General features: G+C 44.1%; 1 protein-coding gene across 2 annotated transcripts; it reads left to right on the top strand.

Annotated features, from left to right (window-relative positions):
* The first annotated feature begins 1047 nt into the window (after positions 1-1047).
* On the top strand, positions 1048-20625 carry LOC144007196 (uncharacterized). 2 transcript variants are annotated; one of them, XM_077506620.1, is made up of 4 exons: positions 1048-1463; positions 11359-12999; positions 18283-18287; positions 18766-20625. In XM_077506620.1, the coding sequence occupies exons 1-4, from the start codon at positions 1340-1342 to the stop codon at positions 19258-19260; spliced, it is 2265 nt and encodes a 754-aa protein (XP_077362746.1). In that variant the 5' UTR covers positions 1048-1339; the 3' UTR covers positions 19261-20625. The 2 variants fall into 2 exon arrangements, with proteins under 2 accessions (XP_077362746.1, XP_077362738.1); XM_077506612.1 differs by lacking the exons at positions 18283-18287; positions 18766-20625 and having other exon boundaries at positions 11359-12147; positions 12232-14074.
* Positions 20626-23853: the final 3228 nt, after the last annotated feature.

Genomic DNA, 23853 nt, shown 5'->3' with positions numbered 1-23853 from the left:
GACGTACAAATCACGGAGCTCTACGAGTACGAATCGTTCTGCTGCATTCTCAGCGTCAGATTTGGAGCAAAAGTCACGTGACTGGACAGCAGCAGAAAAAACGCTTGTGACTCCTAGTGGGGACTTCTTAGACTACAAGTTGTCATTTATAAAGTACAAATCGTGACTTTTACAGATACAAAGTGACACTTCTTTCTACAAGTACACATTTTTTTTATACATACAAATGTTTTTTTACGTACAAATTTTTTTTTATGCGCAATTTTTTTTTCTTTACGTTCAAATGTTTTTTTAAACGCACTTTTTTTTTAGTACACATTTTCTATTTTACAGGTACAATGTTTTTTTTTTTTACAGGTACAAATCATGCCTTTTACAGATGCAAATTTATGCTTTTTTCTACATGTGCAAATTTTTTTTTTACCAGTTACTTTTGCGCCATATTTAACTCCATATTTATATGCCTGTGCGACAGTGCGCGTTTGTAAAAACATGATACGTCATTTTAAAAAAATCTTAAATTCTTGATGCATGATAAAGAAACCATTTTTAATTCGACAGGTTTTAAAGACGAACGCTTTACTTTTGAACCCATTACATTCCTAGTAAGTCTTCATTGTGATAATTTACATTTAGTCTGCAGTATTTTTAATGTCTTTAGAACAATATGTGGCCAATATCATTGGATAGGTTTGGAGGGTGGGTGAGGCAGGGGGGGTCATTTAAAACACACACACTGCAGACTTACTATAAAGTACAACAATGCACACTCACTATAATGTAATGAGATCCAAAGTAAAATGTTCATCTTATTGTATTAAAAATTACTTAGTTACTTTTAAATGCATCAATAATTTATCTATTTTTTCTCCATTTGTTTCGTGTTATTACAAACACGCATTATCGCGCACGCATATTAAGTTATTTTGTTCTCGTGGGCTTGCCGTAGTTAGCCATTCAAGATGGCGAGATATTCTGCGCATGCGCGTCACCGATCGTGCAGGGTCACCGATAGCGTCTTGACACAGCCCAAAATCCAGTCATGTATTCAGGTTAGTGGTCCTGCCTGACTTCGAAGTTCGTTTTCTTGCCAGACGCCATCCGGAAAATCTTTCTATTCGAATTGGTGCTGAGCACACAGGACGCTCATCACTGCTTTGAAGGACTGCAACATCATTTATTAAGCCTTTGTGGCCAGATAAAGTCGTCTCGGTGCGCCTTGAAACTTTGCGGCCTAGTTAGCTTAGTTTAGCTTGCTAGCCGCTAGCAACCAGACGTGCTTGGTAACTGCGACACACCGACAACTAAGTGTGACGTTTTGGGCGTGAATTGTGCCAACATGTGTGCAAGAACGACACCGAAGGACAAGGAGGAACTTTTTGGAGTAAAAGAAGAGAGTGAGGAACATCTTCAACTGCTGGGCCACGTTTGCATGCAGCCTCGTGTTGTGCTACGCAGAGCAGGTTTGTACATTTCTTAGCTTGCTTACTTCGTATAGTCGAACTTGTTTCTATCGTGAAAATAATATTCATGTGTTTGTAGTTGAATGGAATCCTACAGAGCCCCAAAAGCTAGTGATGGAGAAACCAAAGCATTCTGAAGTACTGAATCAATCTGAAGTAATTTTGTTGAAGTGGCTCGAAGCATTTGACCGGAGCCAGACTTTTCAGGGTGTCCAAAATATGGTCAATTTGGTAGGCCAAATTTGTTTGAAGGGACCGCAGCATGAAAAATAAACTTTTTTTTTTTTTTTCAGGCCTGCGCTCTGAGGATGATATGAACTGTGGCGTTTTAAGGCAATGAGGAGCATTTGCCCTATTTTGTCAATGATTTTTGTCAGGTTCATCAATACTGACACTTATATAATAATTTTACACAGACACAAAAAGGAGAGAAAGACACCGTAATACCTTTTAACACGCTAGCGAGGAGAGCAGAGGAGAACTGTGCCATACAGTTCAACCCTATGCTTCTAAAACAGTCCCTCTGCCCCCTCTCTTTTTATTTGAATCATCTGGCACACAAAATGAAAATAGGGAGGGGAAGCGAAAGAGATACTGATTATCTTCTCCATCCAGGTTCTTCTTTGACGTTCGATCATGACTTTGCAGAAACTCAATAAACATCACGTTTCATGCAAGGGCACTTTCGATTGCCAACGGATGCATAATTTCCAGATCTTCAAGAGCAGTTTTGCTCTCGCTAAAAACACTATATTTAATATGAATGATTATGAAAACTTAGCAAATGTATGATAAAACAATATAGTTAAATCAATCAAATCATCTTCTGCACATCACACTTGTTAGATAATTATTCTTAATTCAACAATTATTCTATCAATTTTGTTCACAAAATGTGTTCCTTTATCCCTGTCAATGGTTTCAAGGATACCATGTCGTGGTATGAGATCTTTGCATAGTGCCTTAGCTACTGTTAGTGCGTCAGGCTACTTAGTCGGGAACAGTGGCGGAGCCAGACTTTTATAAATAAGGGGGCCAGGGGGGGGGGGGGGGGGGCAAGGATACTTCATCCAAAGATGATGCCAAATTTGTTTTCAGGAAAATTAATTTCAATCGGAGTCTCTATCGATGTTCAAATATATTTAAGTACATGTTAAGCACAGGGGAGATTTTTTCACATAATTTGCCGTTTATTAAGAATGTATAAAATGTACAAAAATAATAATTCAGCACTGTTTAACTTGAATGAACTTGCACGCACACGCAGATACTGTATTCATGCAATTACAGTACTTTTATCAACATAACATTATAATATGAACATAATGCTAATTTGTATTAGAGTATGACTAAAGATCCTGTCTAAGTGCCAAACTCTCCTTGTCGTTTCATTTTCCACACACCCTATGAAAAATAATTTTATTACTCCAACTACTACTTCATTTACAACCACATAATTTATTAATGTGATTAATTAATAATTATGTTAATAAATCCTCCACTTCTACCTGTAAATGCAAACGTCAGTTCGTGTCTGTTTGAACTTTCAACCATTGGAGGGTGCTATTGTATTGCATAACAACAACAACATACTTATTTTTAGCTTGCACAAAACTACGTTGCTTATTGATGTCCGTCCAAAACAATCTATCTGAACTAGAGGTGTCAGTGGATTAAAATTTGTAATCATAATTAATCGCATTACTTCAATAATTAACTGACTATTAATCACACATTAATTGCGCATTTTATATCTCAATTTATGCCTACATTTACAATAAAATGTACAATTTCAATATGTTTTTTTTAAGTCATTGATAGAGTAATTTCATCACAATTCAATTAAAATAATTTAAAAATTCATTGATAGAGTAATTTCATAACAATTCAAGAAAAAAAAAGTTACAAAATAAAATAAAATATGTGCTGTACTGTAAAACCAAACCAAAGCGTGACTGATTTGTTTTGGTCATTTTTCTATCACTACAACATGGTATAATTGCATTTGTAAGACAATAGTGAAAGCTCAATGCATTTCTCTTTTCATATTAGGAGCTGCCTAATTTTTAACATGAAGTAACTTGTGAAATTATGCACATTTTTAAAACTGTAAAATACAACAGTCCCCACAAATATATGCATTCGCGCTTGGCTTTTATTTTGTTAAGTGAAATAGGATGTGCATTGTAAAATGACGAATTTTTACTGCATAGGAACCAGAAACGACCGATGTGTTCTTTTCATATTAAGAGTTCTTTACTTTTAAAGTAACTTGCGAGTTTCTGCACATTTTAAAATTGTAAAATACAACAGTCCCCACAAATATATGCATTCGCGCTTGGCTTTTATTTTGTTAAGTGAAATAGGATGTGCATTGTAAAATGACGAATTTTTACTGCATAGGAACCAGAAACGACCGATGTGTTCTTTTCATATTAATAGCTCTGTAATTTTAAACAATAAGTAACTTGCGAGTTTCTGCACATTTTAAAATTGTAAAATACAACTTGACGCCAATCCCCACACATTAGGTAGTATCATTTAATTTATTACTGCTAAATTGTGTTATAGTGACTCCTTTTTATGACGTCGGACGCTTTTATTTTGTTAAGTTCTCGGATGCGAGACGCAGCTGAGGCCGCTCTACTGTTACAGCGAACACATCGGTAGTTTCACTTTCACCTTGATGAGATATTTTGTGGAGATGCTGAATAAAATAGGCCTCACATTTAAAGATAAATAGGATTGGGCTCACTCCAACTGTCAGGACGGCGTCCATTCGGCTCTTTACTCTCACAGGGGTTTCAGAGTGCCCATTGGTGCTCGGTGCGAACGCAACGGCTAACCGAGTGCGTTCTTTCAAAGCAAGGCACGGGTGGTAGTGGTGAGACACAGTCCAAATGGCTCCTCCACCTATATTCTGCCCCTTAAACACTGTATTTTAGCTCCAGTGCATTTCTATTGGGTAGTTTTGACGTGGACGTTTCTACTGCGTGGTGACTAGAATTCCCTGAGTAGAGGCTTTCCAAATAAGGAGCGGTCGTTAATCAAGCGTTAAAAAAAAAAAATAGTGCCGTTGAAGGCACTTTAAGTTAACGAGATAATAACGTGACAATTTTGACACCCATAATCTGAACATAAAAGTTATTTTAAACAGTCACTCACGTCTCACAGGCAAACAAACATGATATAGCCAAACGCCAACATGCATTCTCGGTACTCAGGAGACTGCTGTGAGGTGGATTATAATGCTTTGTCGTAAGTAGCGCCAGCCACTGTTCAGGAGGGGCATAACAATTAGTAGGCGTCTGCTTGAAAAAAATGCTGGCAGGCTGCATCGGCAAGGCGTGCGACGTCACTGCGCCGGTGCCGTGATATGTCAATCATTTGGCGTCTGCTGGGTCCAATCACATTTCAGCAGGGGCACGTGCCACCCCGGCCCCCCCTCTGGCTCCGCCATTGGTCGGGAAGATTTCGACCTGTTTTGAAAAAAGCATTGATAATGACTACTAGACAGTACTATTTTCCTTCACTTTTGTTTAGCTCAATGATGTGCATGTGTATCCTCAGAAAAGGATATGTAGCTTGGGGTAACTGACCTCCTTTTGGACTCAAGTTTACTTGTGGATTGTGTCGCGCACAGGATAAACAAGCTTTACAAAAATTCCTTGAAAATCGGTGAAAGCCGTCGGTGGTATAATGTGTTTGTACCAAGGCTGTCATCCCCGCTGTTGAGATACAAGTTTGTAGTTTATTTATTGTTTCCTTTTCCACATTACAGCTTACATCGATCACATCACATCATTTGCAACATTGACATCCGAAAGAAGGGCTGACGGGTAGAAGCCGAAGCTTATTCGAGACCCGTCCCCATCGACCCATTACTATAACGCATCAGTCATATACATTGTTTAGAATAGTCATTGATTCATATTCTTTTTTTTTTTTTTTTTTTTTTTTTTTTTTGAAGAGCTCAGAATTGTTCATTCGGTAGTCTTACCGATTCAACGTCTTGTCATCATTGCTCTTTTTTTTTTTTTTTTTTTTTTTTTTTTTGTGTGTATGTGTGCGTGTGTGCGTTTGCGTGCGTTTGCGTGCGTGCAAATACGTATAAATTTATACTCATTCATTCACCTAAAACCTTATAAATATCCCATTACCCTTCGCCTTAACCAGGTACTTCAGAATCTTGCCAGAGTCGTGAGATTTAAATGGTCAGGAGACCAGAGAAAAGGTCAGAAAAAAAAAAGAAATAAAGAGAAAAGAAAGGTAAATCAAAGTGACATCCAGCACCGACCAAACACTTCCTGCCTTCCCCATGATTACAAAATCAAAGTCTTACGCCAACCCCGGAAGCCTCTAAATTCCAGCAAATTTAGCGAGATCTCAAGAGCCCAGAGGAAAAACTAAAGAGAGGAAGGAGGGAAGGATCGATAAGGCAGAGTGAGATCAATAGAAGCCAGTACATCCAATCCATCAAAGTGAAGTCCAGCACCAACAAGACCCCTCCTGCGTGGTTACAAAACCGGAGTCTTATGCCAACCCCAGAAACCTCATACTTCTAATAAATTAAGATCTCAAGTGACCAGAGGAAAAACTAAAGAGAGGAAGGAGGGAAGGATAGATAAAGCAAAGTGAGAACCACAGACACCAGCACCAACTGATTCAAGGGGCTGTGGGAGGGAGAGAGGTACTTCTGTTGAGTTTCAGTAGATGCTGGTGCGACGGATCTGGCATGCATAAGGACAACCACCAAAGAAAGAAGCCGTCAACCGCGGTCCAGCAAAGCGAGCCCCCCCCCCCCCCCCCCCCCGGAACCCCCAGGCCGCGGCAGCACCAAGGCCACCCCCAAGCCACCCGAGCGGACACCGGTCGGCGAGCCGACCCAGACACCCGGAACACCCCCGCCCCAGCCCCGGCCCACACCCCCGAGCCCAAGGCCGCAGAGCGAGGCCCAGCGGGCCCCCACAGCGCCCCACCGGTCCCCAGCCCCCATCCCCCCACGACCCTCCCGCACCCCACCCAAACCCGCCATCCACCACGACCCAGGCCCCACCACCCCCGACCCCCAAACCCCCGAACACACCCCGACCCCCAGCACCCAACCCCCCACCCACCCATACCTCCACCCCCCCCCAAACAAGCCGCCCCCCCCCCGACGGCCGCCACCCCCCCCCCCCCCCCCCCCCCCCCGCGAACCCGGCCCCTCCGCGAGAACCCCCCACCCCCCCCCGGAAACCGGCACCGGGCAGCAGCGCAGAGAGGGAAGATGTGCCCACCCCACCTCCAGCCGCGCGAGCTTTGCACAGCGGCGGGAGGGGGGGAAGCAGAGGAGGAAGCACCAGGGGAGAAGGCGGAACACCAGAACACCGAGCCCGGTGGGGAGAGGCCCCGGTCGTCACGCCAGAGTACTAGTGACACCTAACCCTGTTACTGAGTCCGCCAGCTCGCCGACTGGCGAGCTCTACCCTTACACCGTGAATGTGGCCCCACCCAGTGTATATACAAGTGTGTGCGTGTGGTGCATTAAAATTGGGAGCAGGTGAGTCGGAGCAGAGGGAAAAAATTTCCCCTACTCCGACACACCCGTATCCCCCCCCCAAAAAATGAATATGTATATGTGTGGTGCATTAAAAAAGGGAATGGAGGGACAAAGTGGTGGGGCAGGGACACAAATGGGGGGGACCACAGCGCTGCCAGGCACTGCAGTCCATCCCCTCTGATGGCTCCCCGCCCCAACTCACCCCTCCCCTTGGACGTGAGGTGCATTAAAATTGGAGGGGAGTTGAAGGGTGAAGACGGTGTTTCCACCCTTCCCCACCCCACCAAGAAATGTGTTGTGTGCCCTATGTGTATATTTACAAAGTGTATAGTGCAAGCTAGTGAAGTGAGTAAGAGGAGCGACCAGCGGGGCCTCACCCAACCCGGCGGGTGTAGGTGGCACGCCCGCCCCCCAGCACCCCCACCCCCACCCGCCCCCCACCTCATCCACCCGGCACCACAATGGGCGGACAGCCAGCGCAGCAGGGCTACCGGACAGCCCACCGGCCACCGGAGCCCGCCCGGGGCGCCAGGAGTTATACCGGAGTGGGGCAGGCCCCAAACCCTCGCCCGGCCCCCGGAGCCCGACGCCCGGGCCGGGGAGGGAGCCCCAGGCCCAGGGAGAGGGAGGGGGAGGGGCCGCAGGGCAGACAGGGAAGGGGGGGGGGGGGGGGGGGGGGGGAAGCGGGGAGAAGACGACAAGAAGGCGAAAGGGCGGCTGCAGGGCAGGAGGCGGGGGGGGAGAGGAGGAGGGAGGGAGGGCGACAAGGGAAAAGGGACCGGGAGGCAGAGGAGGATGGGCGGGAGGAGGCGAGGAGGGAGAGGCGACGGGGGGGAGGAAGGGGGAGGGGAGAGGGAACCACGGGGCACACCGGAGGCCCACCCACCCCGAACCGCGCCGCCGGGCACGGAGCAGCGCCGGGACGGCACCGCCCCGGGCACCAGGGGGAAGCACCCCAACACCGCACCCCACAGGGGGCCCAGGGAGCGGCCAAGACGCAACCGCCACCGAGCAGACAACGGGGGGGGGCAGAACCACCCCCGCCCGACCACAGGGGACGGCGTCAAGAAAATTGACTAATTAGCATGCAGTAACACCAAGTGTTGATGCTTAGTGCCCACTAGAAATAGATCTTAAGGAGTTATTGAGTATAGTGTCGTATAGTGTGGTATGCTCGAGCCCACTAGCAGCAACTAGGTTCCTGACTATATAAAAATAAAAACAATCAGATACAAAATACCAAATACAGGAGCAGCGAAAACAGAAGTTGTTGATTCATATTCTTATATATCCATCCCATATTATCTCAGACACTGCTCCCTCAGTTCATCTTGAATGTCCGTGTGTAGATTGTGGCTAGTTCCAGTCATTTGGCACTGGTGAGTCGGTCCCCAGACGCCACCAGCAGGCCCACCCCGCCAGGCGAGCAGCCAAGGGAAGCGCAATTCTTCTCTTTCACCAGTAGGGTCTTCGCTGACCTCGGAGCAGCTTTCACACATGTTGTGGTATCCAGAAGAGCAGATTGGATTGCATTCGACCCATTGCTTTTAGCAATTTTGCCTCGATTCTGGTCAGCTTGCACCACTGTTGCTACTTGTAGTTGTTGTTTGAGGAGCGCGACCAAGGCCAGCTCACCCAGCAGAGCGGCCCACGCCAGCCGCACTCCAGGCACCAGACCACCAACTCCATTTTGCATATTGACAGCAGATTGTAGCCACAATACAGCCTTATCATGTAGCCTTGACTGTTACAACAAATGTCCAAATGGAATCAGAGCCAGACAATCTTTGGTTTCATACGGGAACAGAAATACATGTTATCAACGCAGGTGTTTAAACATGAGTTAGCCTTGGCAATGTCAGCAAGTAATCATATACAACTCCAGTTTTGGGTACTTAGTGATGTAAGTTACTGTTGTTGATGTCTCTCATGCTCATGCAATTGACATTTCGCAAACTCCACCCCAAGATTTCGAACTTGGTCTTTAGTTTCTAAAGACAGTGACTCAAGCTGGGTTTTTTTTTAACAGCAATCCTCTTTTCTTTATTGCCGAAAACAATGAGCTCCGTTTTGTTTTCGTTCAGCTGAAGGAAAACCACCGGAGATGTCAACTCCACCAGGGCGATATCGTTGTGAAACGTCTTTGGGTTGAACTGGAAGACATGGAAGACGTTTTACTGTTGAGGGTTGCTTGCGGATCTTCCCATTCATCCAGGTCATTTCATTCACAGGGAACGGAATCAATCGCAGCTGGACTGCTGTTTGTCTTACAAGACATTTTCTTCTCATCTGAGTGGGCTTGATCAGTTCATGCAACAAGGCTTGATTCCTAACCTAATCTGAAGATGTTAGAATGATGGATTAGGAATGGGATCTCACTTGAGTGGATACTTTTAGCAATAAAGTGTATATTCGCCCTACGGATGGAAGGCTACCTTAGGATGAGGGATGATGCGGTTGACACCCATGGCTTGGGTGACGCTGATTCAAAGTCTCTCAAATCTGTAGAAGAGCCTGCACCTCTCTGTCGTCCTATCCATTCGCTTTTCCTCCATTTTAGATATTGCAACCAATGAGGACATCATCATAACTAATAATGTCCGTCCATCCATCCATCCATCCATCTTCTACCACGTATCCGGACTTGGGTCTCCAGGGCAGAAGCTTTAGCAGTGAAGCCCAGACTTCCCTCTCCCCAGCCACTTCTAGCTCCTCCGGTGGGATTCCTGGGTGTTCCCAGGCCAGCCGAGAGACATAATCGTGTCTTCAGTGTGTCCTGGTTCGTCTCCATGGCCTCCCGCTGTTGGGACATGCGCGGAACACCTCTCCAGGGAGGCGTCCGAGCCAGATGCCCGAGCCCCCTCAGCTGTCTCCTCCCAATACGGAGGAGCAGTGGCTCGACTCTGAGTCCCTCCCAGATAGCTGAGCTCCTTTTGGACGCTCCTGTATTAAAAAAAGAAAAAGAAAAGAAAAACTACATAGCACAGGTTTATTGGTGAACATCCATCCATCAATCCATCCATTTTTTTAACTGCTTGCTCCTCACAAGGGTCGCGGGGGTGCTGGAGCCTATCCTAGCTGGCTTCGGCAGTCGGCGGGGTACACCTCGAACTGGTTGCCAGCCTTCGCAGGGCATATTGGTGCAGAATGAACCAATAATTATTTGCAAAGGGCACACTGCCACAGTTTTGCTGCGCTTGCTCTTTTTAATTGGTTTTCGTCTACATCCAAACCTGTCACATGTGCCACATTGCATCTGTAAAAAAAAAAGAGACCAAGGCCACATTTTTGCCATCTTGTGTGCAGTTATGTCAGTCGTAAAGAATAGGGAATCATCGCCCGTTGTAGATAACATAATCTGTGCCATTAAAATGTATTATAATTATTTATTATAAGAACATTTCTGTTACTATTGGTCAGGAAGTACTATGCACTCAAAATATGATCTAAATATAGATGATGCACACCTCTTAATTTTTCAGTTGAAATCTTCACTCATTTTGAATGATTTTTTTTTTTTCTGTAAAATTTAGCGCTTGAGCGCAATAGCTTCCAGGTCATGTGATCTATTGACCCCAAATCAGTGCTGCATCATAGTGGCATGTCTGATAGATGATGCACACCTTTTATTTTTTCATTTTAGGCCTGCACTTATTTTTAATTAATTATTTCTGTAAATATTAGCTTTTGAGCTCAATATCTTCCGGGTCATGTGACCTATTGACCCCAAATCAGTGCTGCATCATCGTGGCATGTCTGATAGAAAACACACACTTCTTATTTTTTCATTTTAGGCCTCTACGTATTTTTAACATTGTTTTCCTGTAAATATTAGCATTTTTGCTTAATGGTTTTTAGATCATGTGACCTATTGACCCCAAATTAGTATTGGCTCAAAGTCGCATATCTGCTCGATGACACACATTTCTTTTTTTCTCTATTTCAACCTTTACTTCATTTTAAATTAACTTAATATTGTACATATCAATGCTATTGCTCAATATTACCCCACAACAATATTACCCCCTTATTTGGAGCCGACAGCTACAAAAAAATGGAGGGCAAAGTGAAAGTGGAAGCTTAAGGTATTTTGTTTTTGGCTGAAACAGTACGTCGATCACTACTTTCGTGGTGTAAATTGTCATTTATTAAATCGTTTGTGTCGGCATATACTCGTCTTGCTCAAGCTATCTTAGCTTGCTAGCTGCTAACAAACAGAGTGCACAATTGCTACACATTCCTCAGCAGCTGTGCCCAAGTCAAGGTGCCACTGTAGAAACAATACACGTCAAGTCGCGCTTTAGATTTGACTTAACTGAACCAAATGTGTATTTGTCTTCTTGTGTCTTGCAGATGTTGGTGAAAAATATCTTGGTCCTGAGAAGCAGGAACTGAAGTCTCTTCATGTTAAAAAGGAGGAGGAAGAGCATGCTTACATTAAAGAGGAGGAAGAGCCCCTTCGTGTCAAAGAAGAGGAGGTTGAGGATGATGTCACCAAGTCACCACTGACCTTTGTTGCTTTAAAGAGTGACGATAACGGTGAGCATGAGGAGGACAGAGGGGCGGAGCCCCAAAGCAGCAGCTCAACTCAACACATGAAGACAGGAGGTGATGCAGACCAGTGGGGACCACCACAAGCACAAAGTGATGACACAAGGTCACAGTCTGCTGACACTGACGACGACGATGAATACGCTAAACGTAACCATGCTGACAACAACCGCTGCAAATGTTCTCAGTGTGGGAAAACATTTAGTTCAAAAGGGTGTTTGAAAGTTCACTTGAGAAAACACACTGGAGAAAAAGCTTTTGCCTGCCCAGACTGTGGCAAAAGTTTCTCTCACAAGTCACATTTAACAAGCCACACAAGAACACACACTGGAGAAAAAACTTTTTCCTGCCCAGACTGTGGCAAAAGATTCTCTGATAAGGGATATTTAAAAACTCACACAAGAACACACACTGGCGAAAAACCTTTTGCCTGCCCAGACTGTGGCAAAAGCTTCTCTCAGAAGTCACATTTAACAAGGCACACAATAACACACAGTGGAGAAAAACCTTTTTCCTGCTCAGACTGTGGCAAAAGTTTCACTCAGCAGTCAGGTTTAACAATCCACACAAGAACACACACTGGAGAGAAACCTTTTGCCTGCCCAGACTGCGGCCGAAGTTTCTCTGATAAGGGAAGTTTAAAAAAACACACAAGAACACACACTGGAGAAAAACCTTTTTCCTGCTCAGACTGTGGCAAAAGCTTCTCTCGGCAGTCACATTTAACAAGGCACACAAGAACACACAGTGGTGAGAAACCTTTTGCCTGCCCAGACTGTGGTAAAAGTTTCTCTCACAAGTCACATTTAACAAGCCACACAAGAACGCACACTGGAGAAAAACCTTTTGCCTGCCCAGACTGTGGCCAAAGTTTCTCTCAGCAGCCACATTTAACAAGCCACACAAGAACACACACTGGAGAAAAACCTTTTTCCTGCCCAGATTGTGGCAAAAGATTCTCTTATAAGGGAAGTTTAAAAATGCACACAAGAACACACACTGGCGAAAAACCTTTTGCCTGCCCAGACTGCGGCCGAAGTTTCTCTGATAAGGGAAGTTTAAAAAAACACACAAGAACACACACTGGAGAAAAACCTTTTTCCTGCTCAGACTGTGGCAAAAGCTTCTCTCGGCAGTCACATTTAACAAGGCACACAAGAACACACAGTGGAGAGAAACCTTTTGCCTGCCCAGACTGTGGCAAAAGTTTCTCTCACAAGTCACATTTAACAAGCCACACAAGAAGACACACTGGAGAAAAACCTTTTGCCTGCCCAGACTGTGGCAAAAGATTCTCTAATCAGGGAAGTTTAAAAACTCACACAAGAACACACACTGGAGAAAAACCTTTTGCCTGCCCAGACTGTGACAAAGGCTTCTCTCACAAGAGGAATTTAACAAGCCACACAAGAAGACACGCTGGGAAGGAACCGTTCAGTTGCAGTATTTGTGCTCAAAGATTCTCTTGTAAAAAGCTTGTTGAGAGACACGAGTGTGCTGGTGACAATAGCAGCGAGCTTTGAAGCTTAAATGTAAAAATAAAGGGAGTGCGGCTGTGCTATGATGTAAAAGTGTCAATGATTTGGAATAAAATAGAGAGGGAAGAAAAAGGTGATCGGCGCTGATTTTGAAAATGATAAAGAGGAATATTAGAAAAAAAATGCAAAGAAACATGAAATACAAAATCAAAATGAATTTGCATTATACTTCCCTCTCCCCAGCCACTCAACTAGCTCCTCCGGTGGGATCCCGAGGCGTTCCCAGGCCAACCGAGAGACATAGTCTCTCCAGCGTGTCCTGGGTCGTCCCCGGGGCCTCCCGCCAGTGGGACATGCCCGGACCACCTCACCAGGGAGGCGTCCAGGAGGCATCCGAACCAGATGCCCGAGCCACCTCAGCTGGCTCCTCTCAACGCGGAAGAGCAGCGGCTCGACTCTGAGTCCCTCCCGGATGACCGAGCTTCTCACCCTATCTCTAAGGGAGAGCCCGGACACCCTGCGGAGGAAACTCATTTCAGCCGCTTGTATCCGGGATCTCGTTCTTTCGGTCACGACCCACAGCTCGTGACCATAGGTGAGGGTTGGAACGTAGATTGACTGGTAAATCGAGAGCTTTGCCTTTTGGCTCAACTCTTTCTTCACCACGACGGACCGATACAGAGTCCGCATCACTGCAGACGCTGCACCGATCCGCCTGTCGATCTCCCGCTCCATCCTACCCTTACTCGTGAACAAGACCCCAAGATACTTGAACTCCTCCACTTGGGGCAGGATCTCATCCCCGACCTGAAGACGACACTCCACCCTTTTCCAACTGAGGACCATGGTCTCGGATTTGGAGGTGCTGATCCTCATCCCAGCCGCTTCACACTCGGCTGCGAACCGCTCCAGTGAGAGCTGAAGGCCCCGGCCTGATGAAGCCAACAGCACCACATCATCTGCAAAGAGCAGAGATGCAATGCTGAGGCCACCAAACTGGAACCCCTCCACTCCTCGGCTGCGCCTAGAAATTCTGTCCATAAAAGTTATGAACAGAATCGGTGACAAAGGGCAACCTTGGCGGAGTCCAACCCTCACCGGAAACGAATCCGACTTACTGCCGGCAATGCGGACCAAACTCTGGCAACGGTCGTACAGGGACCGAACAGCCCATAACAAGGGGCCCGGCACCCCGTACTCCCGAAGCACCCCCCACAGAACCCGAGGGACACGGTCGAACGCCTTCTCCAAATCCACAAAACACATGTGGACTGGTTGAGCGAACTCCCACGCACCCTCGAGGATCCTGCGGAGGGTGTAGAGCTGGTCCACTGTTCCACGGCCAGGACGAAAACCACACTGCTCCTCCTGAATCCGAGATTCGACCTCCCGACGGACCCTCCTCTCCAGCACCCCTGAATAGACCTTACCAGGGAGGCTGAGGAGTGTGATCCCTCTGTAGTTGGAACACACCCTCCGGTCCCCCTTCTTGAAAAGGGGGACCACCACCCCGGTCTGCCAATCCAGAGGCACTGTCCCCGATGTCCACGCGATGTTGTAGAGGCGTGTCAACCACGACAGTCCCACAACATCCAGAGTCTTTAGGAACTCCGGGCGGATCTCATCCACCCCCGGGGCCCTGCCACCGAGGAGCTTTGGATAACAAACCATAAACCATAAATTTCTGATGAATTTCCTGATTTTTTTTTTTTTTTAAATCATTAAAAATTTATGGATAACAAACCATAAATTTTTAATGATTTTTTTAAAATCAGGGATTAATGTCGGAAAATAATTTTTTCAAAACAGTTTTATTTTGAAATGCAACATCAGATTTTGTTGAAAGTACTTTGGTTGGATACCTCGGGTGGTGTAGTGTCCCTCAGAACTGGTCTGGTTCTGGAATAACAAACCGTTATTTTTTATGATTCTTTATTTTAAACCCTAAACCAGGTGTTGCGCAGCTTTTATTTTGAAGGTGGCCAACGCAGGGGCACTTCGGCACGTTACTGTAATGCACAGTATTAACAATCGTTGGGGCGGCTGGCTTGACTTCGTCTTTTCGAGTGGCGGCTGGCCTGACCGCAGTGTTTAAAGGGACCGCAACATGAAAAATAAACTTTTTTTTTTTTCAGTCCTGCGCTCTGAGGATGATATGAACTGTGGCGTTTTAAGGCAATGAGGAGCATTTGCCCCATTTTGTCAATGATTTTGTTCACAAAATGTGTTTCTTTATCCTTGTAAATGGTTTCAAGGATACCATGTCGTGGTATGATATCTTTGCATAGTGCCTTAACTACTGTTAGTGCGTCAGGCTACTTAGTCGGGAAGATTTCGACCTGTTTTGAAAAAAGCATTGATAATGACTACTAGACAGTACTATTTTCCTTCACTTTTGTTTAGCTCAATGAAGTGCATGTGTATCCTCAGAAAAGGATATGTAGCTTGGGGTAACTGACCTCCTTTTGGACTCAAGTTTACTTGTGGATTGTGTTGCGCACAGGATAAACAAGCTTTACAAAAATTCCTTGAAAATCGGTTAAAGCCGTAGGTGGTATAATGTCTTTGTACCAAGGTCATCCCCGCTGTTGAGATAAGAGTGTTTAGTTTAGTTTATTTATTGTTTCCTTTTCCACATTACAGCTTACATCGATCACATCACATCATTTGCAATATTGACATCCGAAAGAAGGGCTGACGGGTAGAAGCCGATGGCTTATTCGAGACCTGTCCCCATTGATCCATGACTATCACGCATCAGTCATATACATTGTTTAGAATAGTCATTGATTCATATTCTTATACATCCATCCCATCCTATCCCAGACACTGTTTGCTCAGTTCATCTTGAATGTCCGTGTGTAGATTGCGGCTAGTCCCAGTCATTTGGAACTGGTGAATCGGTCCCCGGACGCCACCAGCAGGCCCGCCCCGCCAGGTGAGCAGCCAAGGCGCCCTCTCGCCAACACGCTAAAAGAAGCGTGCCGAAGGCGTTTTCCCATCGGCAGTCATGCAGGCGGCCATGCGTATATGTGTACCTGCCTTTAAAACAGAGTTGGCAGGCTGTCTCTTATTTATTTTTTTAAGTATCGGGATTAAAACAAAATGATACAGAGCTGTTTTTGGTGCCAAAAGTAGTAGAGGTTCCACTGTACTTATCTTTGCTAGCGTTAGCCAAGCCGCACTCTCGAAGACGTGAGCATTCCTCCCATTCTTTCGGATGCATTTGGCGCAAGTGCTGGAAGAGGTTAGTTGTGCTGCCTGCGATTTTTCGTTTTCATAGCTGTTCGGCAAACCTTGCACACGCTTTTACTTTGCTCTACGTCGCTCTTGTAAAAGCCCAACATGAGTCCCTTTTCTGGGGTCTTCTGGAGCAGACAACGTGCGCGAGTAGGCAGCGTACCGATTGGCCAAAGTAGCTCCCGGTGATGTGGAAGCGTCACTTTCCTTCGCTGCCGGTTGGCTTCGCCGCCTGGGAGTCCGTGTAAAGGCCTCAGGATACTTCTGCGTCAGGCTCACGCGGAGACGTTACGGCTCCGCTCCGCTCCTGCGTTTGCTTTCAAACTTGTGCGCGATACACCTCAGATTAATGAATTAATTTGTTCGTTAATTTCTGTGCGTGTTTGTGTGAACGATAAGAAAAGGGGAAAAAAAAAAAACAGGCGGTGATGTGGAGTGCCTGTATGGCTGTTGCGGGTTCCTGTGCGCCTACCGATGATGTCACATACCGCAGCTTCGCTATAGTAAGCTGACGTCATCAGCAAGCGCGCCAGCCACCAAACGAAGGACCACAAAAAAACAACGAGAGTAAACAGAAGCGAGCCGCTCAAGGTTTGTGTATTTATTTATAAGCAGCTCGATTTCACGATTTAGCTCATTTTCACATCGTGGTACTTTCAATGGACGAATTAATCGAAGGAATTTGCTTTATCGCCCAGCCCTACAATGATCCAATAATTATTTGCAAAGGGCACACTGCCACAGTTTTGCTGCGCTTGCTCTTTTTAATTGGTTTTCGTCAACATCCAAACCTGTCACATGTGCCACATTGCATCTGTAAAAAGAAAGAGACCAAGGCAAAAAATGTTGCCATTTTTTGTGCAGTTATGTCAGTAGTAAAGAACAGGGAATCATCGCCCGTTGTAGATAACATAATCTGTGCCATTAAAATGTATTATAATTATTTATTCTAATAAATAACTTTTCTGTTACTCTTGGTAAAGAAGTAATATGCACACAAAATATGATCTAAATATAGATGATGCACACCTCTTAATCTTTCAGTTAAAGTCTTCACTCATTTTGAATGATTTTTTTTCTGTAAATTTTAGTGCTTGAGCTCAATAGCTTCCAGGTCATGTGACCTATTGACCCCAAATCAGTGCTGCATCATAGTGGCATGTCTGATAGATGATGCACACCTTTTATTTTTTCACTTCCACTTATTTTTAATTATTTTTTTCTATAAATATCAATTTAGCTCAATAGCTTCCATATCATGTGACCTGTTGACCACAAATGCATGCTGCATCATAGTGGCATGTCTGATAGATGATGATTACTTTTTGATTTTAGACCTCCACTTATTTTTTTTATAAATTTTCTCTTTAAATATTAGTAGTTTAGCTCAATAGCTTCCAGGTCATGTGACATATTGACCCCAAATCAATGCTGCATCATAGTGGCATGTCTGATAGAAGATGCACACCTTTTACTTTTTTCATGTTAGGCCTGCACTTATTTTTAATTAATTATTTCTGTAAATATTAGCTTTTTAGCTCAATAGCTTCCATGTCATGTGACCTGTTGACCACAAATGCATGCTGCATCATAGTGGCATGTCTGATAGATGATACACACCTCTTATTTTTTCAGTTTAGACCTCCACTTATTTTTCTATTTTTTTCTTTAAATATTAGCAGTTTAGCTCAATAGCTTCCAGGTCATGTGATCTATTGACCCCAAATGAGTATTGGCTCAAAGTGGCATGTCTGCTCGATGACACACCTTTTTTCCTTTCCTTTCCTTTTTCCTATTTCAACCTTTCCTTGGTTTTAAATTAACTTAATATTGTACATATTGAAACATACTGAAACAGTACGTCGATCACTACGTTCGTGGTGTAAATTGTCATTCAGTAAATTGTTTGTGTCTGCATATACTCGTCTTGCTCAAGCTATCTTAGCTTGCTAGCTGCTAACAAACATAGTGCACAATTGCTACACATTCCTCAGCAGCTGTGCCCAAGTCAATGTGCCACTGTAGAAACAATACACGTCAAGTCGCGGTTTAGATTTGACTTAACTGAACCAAATGTGTATTTTTCTTCTTGTGTCTTGCAGATGTTGGTGAAAAATATCTTGGTCCTGAGAAGCAGGAACTGAAGTCTCTTCATGTTAAAAAGGAGGAGGAAGAGCATGTTTACATTAAAGAGGAGGAAGAGCCCCCTCGTGTCAAAGAAGAAGAGGTTGAGGATGATGTCACCAAGTCACCACTGACCTTTGTTGCTTTAAAGAGTGACGATAACGGTGAGCATGAGGACGACAGAGGGGCGTAGCCTCCAAGCAGCAGCTCAACTCAACACATGAAGACAGGAGGTGATGCAGACCAGTGGGGACCACCACAAGCACAAAGTGATGACACAAGGTCACAGTCTGCTGACACTGACGACGACGATGATGAATACGCTAAACGTAACCATGCTGACAACGACCGCTGCAAATGTTCTCAGTGTGGGAAAACATTCAGTTCAAAAGGGAATTTGAAAGTTCACTTGAGAAAACACACTGGAGAAAAACCTTTTTCCTGCCCAGACTGTGGCAAAAGCTTCTCTCAGCAGTCAGATTTAACACGCCACGCAAGAACACACACTGGAGAAAAACCTTTTGCCTGCCCAGACTGTGGCAAATGCTTCTCTGATAAGGGAAGTTTAAAAACGCACACAAGAATACATACTGGAGAGAAACCTTTTTCCTGCTCAGACTGTGGCAAAAGATTCTCTGAAAAGGGAAGTTTAAAAACACACACAAGAACACACACTGGAGAAAAACCTTTTGCCTGCCCAGACTGTGGCCAAAGTTTCTCTCGGCAGTCACATTTAACAAGACACACAAGAAGACACGCTGGGAAGGAACCGTTCAGTTGCAGTATTTGTGCTAAAAGATTCTCTTGTCAAAAGCTTGCTGAGAGACACGAGTGTGCTGGTGACAATAGCAGCGATCTTTGAAGCTCAAAAATAAAAATAAAGGGAGTGAGGCTGTGCTATGATGTAAAAGTGTCAATGATTTGGAATAAAATAGAGAGGGAAGAAAAAGGTGATCGACGCTGATTTTGAAAATGATAAAGAGGAATATCAGACAAAAATGCAAAGAAACATGAAATACAAAATCAAAATGAATTTGCATTTTGTTGAGGGACATCATGAATCAACTCCTCCCGTTGTAGTCCTTCGCTGATCTCGAAACTTTCTCATGCACTTTGAGACCCAACGAGGTGATATCTTGCATGGAGCCCCCAGAACTCAAAATTTAACAGCAACAAAATTTAAAGGGGAAGTCAACCCCAAAATGTTCTTAATATGTTGTATGTGCCTCCACTCGTCGAAACACAGCATTCAGATTAATCAATTTTGCTCCAGTTCCAAGTGTCAGCGGCTGCGACAATAACCTCAAATCATGTCGGATATCTCTTGCCGTGTACAGTGTTGTGAAAAAGTATTTGCCCTCCTCTCAAATTCTCCCTTTTATTGCGCAGTTTGCCAAGTTGAACATTTATCAAAGATAACCGCTATTATGACTTGAGACGTCGACATGACTCCTTCCGTGTCGGTGACCTTGTTCGAGTGAAAACACAGCCCAGGTCAGATGCTCACTCTAATTTTACAACTCAACTTGCTCCCCTATTTGAGGGACCACTGTGTGTGTCCGAACGACTCAGTGATGTGAACTACAGACTCGCTTGGGTGGACTCTGGTGCTGATGCTGGTGTTTATCATATTGTGAATATGCAGCCGTTCCATACTTGGGATTCTCTCACTGCCAAGAGACAATTGGTTTCCTCTCCTGCTGAGAGGGGGACCTCTGGGATCTCGGACACGGACTTTTCCGCCCCTCAGGCGCCATTAGGAGATGCTGATGCTGAACTTGAGCTATTTCCCTTTGGTTCAACGGACATTGACTCTGATTGTGAGGCGGACACTGTTCCCCGGGGTCTCCCGCCCGGGTCTGACCCCGACCTGGCTTTAAAAAAAATTAAAAATCCACTGTACATTTTCATTTTTACAATTGATTATATGTCGATTTTTGTTGTATACGGTGCTTGCCTTTTGTGCGTACCATCCATAATTGTGTTCTATGTATCGATGCGATTTGGTATGGTCAGTTGCTTCTTAAGCTGTTTACGGCTGTGGTCAGCCTTTTTCTCACCAGGCAGTGTGGCACCGCGCCACCTGGCATCTTCTTTGTTTTTGTGTAGAACTAGTTTTTTTTCCCTTTTGGCGAGCAATAGTTGTTGTTTTTTATGCGTGGTGGTGTCGAGCCCGCTCTCTCTTTATGTTGTTTGTTTAGAATAAATGTTGACTTTGTGGACTGAAGTTGCTCTCCCTTTTTGTTTTGCTGGCCCGCTGCGCCGTCCATGGCAAATCAGCCTCCGCGCGTTACAGACGCTGCGGAAACACAATTCTAAATTCCCTGCTGAACTTTTAAACCAAGAAGTCCCTTTACCCAGAACTCAAAGAAACTGGACTTGTTGGTGGAAAAGCAGCAGCTCTTCATTAGTAGGATATGCTATGTAACCTTAAAATCAAACATTGTCTTGAAGGCTACCTGTTTCAGCTGCATGTCCAGTAGGGGTGGGCGATATGGCTTTAAATTTATATCACGATATTTCAAAGAAATTTGCGGTGACGATATTTTTGACGATACAGTGGTACCTCTACTTACGAACGTCCCTTCATACGAAAGTTTCAAGTTTTGAAACTCCTCAACAGGAAAATATTGCCTCTTGTTGTGTGAAGGCTGGAGGCCTTCACACATATGTCATTCAACCTTTTATTATTATTTTTACTTAAACTTATTCCTCCCACTTTTTTGTCCCGCATCTACTTCCACATTTTACACCCGATTCACTCCATTCCAGTTTCAAACTATTCCAAAAATTCACGTGACGCATGCTTGTATTTTTATTATTCCTACGATTCACGCCTTACCCACAATTCCCGATTTCATACCCGATTTTTCCCCATTATTCTTAATGGGAGATTCTACATTTCACATTTACTTCCACATTTTTCACCCGATTCACATTATTCCAGCTTCAATATATTCCAGAAATTGGTGCCATTTAGCTATTCCAGCTTTTCAGGTTCAAAATTCACACCTTACCCACAATTCCCGATTTCGTACCCGATTATTTCCCATATTCTACATTTTCCATTTACTACCACATTATTCATCCGATTCACATCATTCCAACTTCAATATATTCCAGCAATTCATGCCGCATTCAGAAATTAAACAACCAAACACAAATTAAACAATCCACATTCATGTGAAGCATGCTAGCCCAAACCACTAACAAACACTGGCTGATGTGACATCACGCACGGGCATACATGTATGCTATACTGCACAACAAACTTTGGACGGACATTATGGGTGATTTAACTCACCGTTTGCATCTACACACTAATAAACGTTCAGCAATACAGCCAGTCGGTATCTATGAGAGTGTAGTGGCTCGAGAATGTTGCGTTCAATGACCGCTAACAGAGTAAGAATATGACATGTGGACTACACGAGCCAGCACCGGATTACAAGCAATAAATCTTACCTTCCTACGAAAACGGCTTTCTTTTTGCCCACTTTGAGGTCTCTGCATGTCAACCAAGGTTTAAGCTGCTCCACACTGTGTTGGTATATTCGGACCCGTCGCCATGGGCGGGCCTTGGGGGTCCGTGCCCGCCCTGTCAGTCAGCCGTGCCCGCCCTAGCAAGATGACTCACCAACTATTCGTCCTATCAGTCACGTAAACTTGCGCCTTCTGTTTTAAATAAAGCATTTAATGGAAGCCACCAAATGCCAAACCTCGATCCAGGATGACACAGTTGACATCGATGGGAATCCTGAGTCCACTGGTTACGTTTACAAGTGAGTGTCAAACTTTTATTTTAATTAGTCAAGCCACACAGCACGGATGAATTGGAGCAATACACAGTATGCTGTTAACAGACCCAAGCAGTCACACATACACAACAAATACTTTGGAGCATAAAATTATTTATCACTAAAGAAGTTGCAGTACAATGTGAGTTGAATTCTCTTTTTTTATTGCCAAGTTTGTTCATGTTGATGACTGTCACTAAGTTCTAATTAAAAAAAACAGCACTTTACACATCCTTTTGGATTGATATTCTGCTTAGTTTTTCACTGAACCCATATGTTGTTTCTGTATATCATCGACATCACTCAACCTTATTTCTAAATCACTTTAAAACATCCATTGCTGCATACAAAGTGCTGTGCATGGAATAGAAATTAGTCTTTTAGTAGACACAAGTGAAACAAAATAACACAAAATAAAATTAATTAGAGTAAATATAAGTACAGGGTGACCCAAAAAGATGCGTAGCCATATTTTCTTGGATAAAAAATGCATTTTTTACCGAATGTCTTTTCTGTTGCGGGACGTGAAAGGTGAACCTATGGATGATCATTTGCAGCTATAGTTGCCCTGAAAATGTCTTGGACAAATCAGCAGAAGATATTCTCCCTGGAGACCGATTTTGCGACAAAATCATACCAGAGTGTACAGATTGAGTTTCCATTGTCGCAACTTTCCATCCAAATCAACGATTGTTAGTTGGATGAAGAAGTTCAGAGAGCATGGGACTGTAGTGGGCCTATGTTCTAAAGCCACAGGGGGAACTTATTCAGGAATGCAGGAAGAAGAGTGCAAGGACAGGAGAAAACATTGCTGCAGTGAGGGACTCAGTAGGACGCAGCCAAGAACTCGGAATCACTGCGGCGTGTTCTTACGTCTGATCTGCACCTACACCCATACAAGATCCAAATCAAGCAAAAATTCACTGGAAAAGCCAGTAACAATGTGTGAATGCTTCTGTAATGTGCTTGAAAATGATGAAAACTTTCTTGAGAACGTTTGCTTCTCAGAACTGAACTCTGAACTTCTTCATCCAACTAACAATCGTTGATTTGGATGGAAAGTTGCGACAATGGAAACGCTTTCCAAACTGAATCTGTACACTCTGTCGCAAAATTTTGTCTCAAAATCGGTCTCCAGGGAGAATATCTTCTGCTGATTTGTCCAAGACATTTTCAGGGCAACTATAGCTGCAAATGATCATCCATAGGTTCACCTTTCACGTCCTGCAACAGAAAAGACATTCGGTAAAAAATGCATTTTTTATCCAATAAAATATGGCTACGCATCTTTTTGGGTCACCCTGTAGATAAGTATACACGCAAATAAAATACTAAAAGAAAAAAAAAGTATAGAAATAAAATAACATAAAAGTAGCAGCAACAGCAAAAAAAAAAAAAAAAAAGTGCCGACAGGGAGCCGGTCGGCCACGGCTTCATTTTGAAGTGTTGAAATAATTATTTAAAAAAACAGCAAATCCAAGATATGTTTCTTGAGATGATGGGGTTTTAATATATCAAATCGCGTCTGAAATAAAATGCACCGTCGCGTGGTTCAATTTCCAGGGGGAAAAATGGCGACATCTGTCGGTGACTTGACACTTTTTTTTTTTCTTTTTTTTTAGTGAGCACTTATACACAAACAAGGCACATTTGTATCA

This window comes from Festucalex cinctus, chromosome 1, assembly GCF_051991245.1.
Source record: "Festucalex cinctus isolate MCC-2025b chromosome 1, RoL_Fcin_1.0, whole genome shotgun sequence".
NCBI lineage: Eukaryota > Metazoa > Chordata > Actinopteri > Syngnathiformes > Syngnathidae > Festucalex > Festucalex cinctus.
This window is presented reverse-complemented; position numbering and strand designations above follow the sequence as displayed.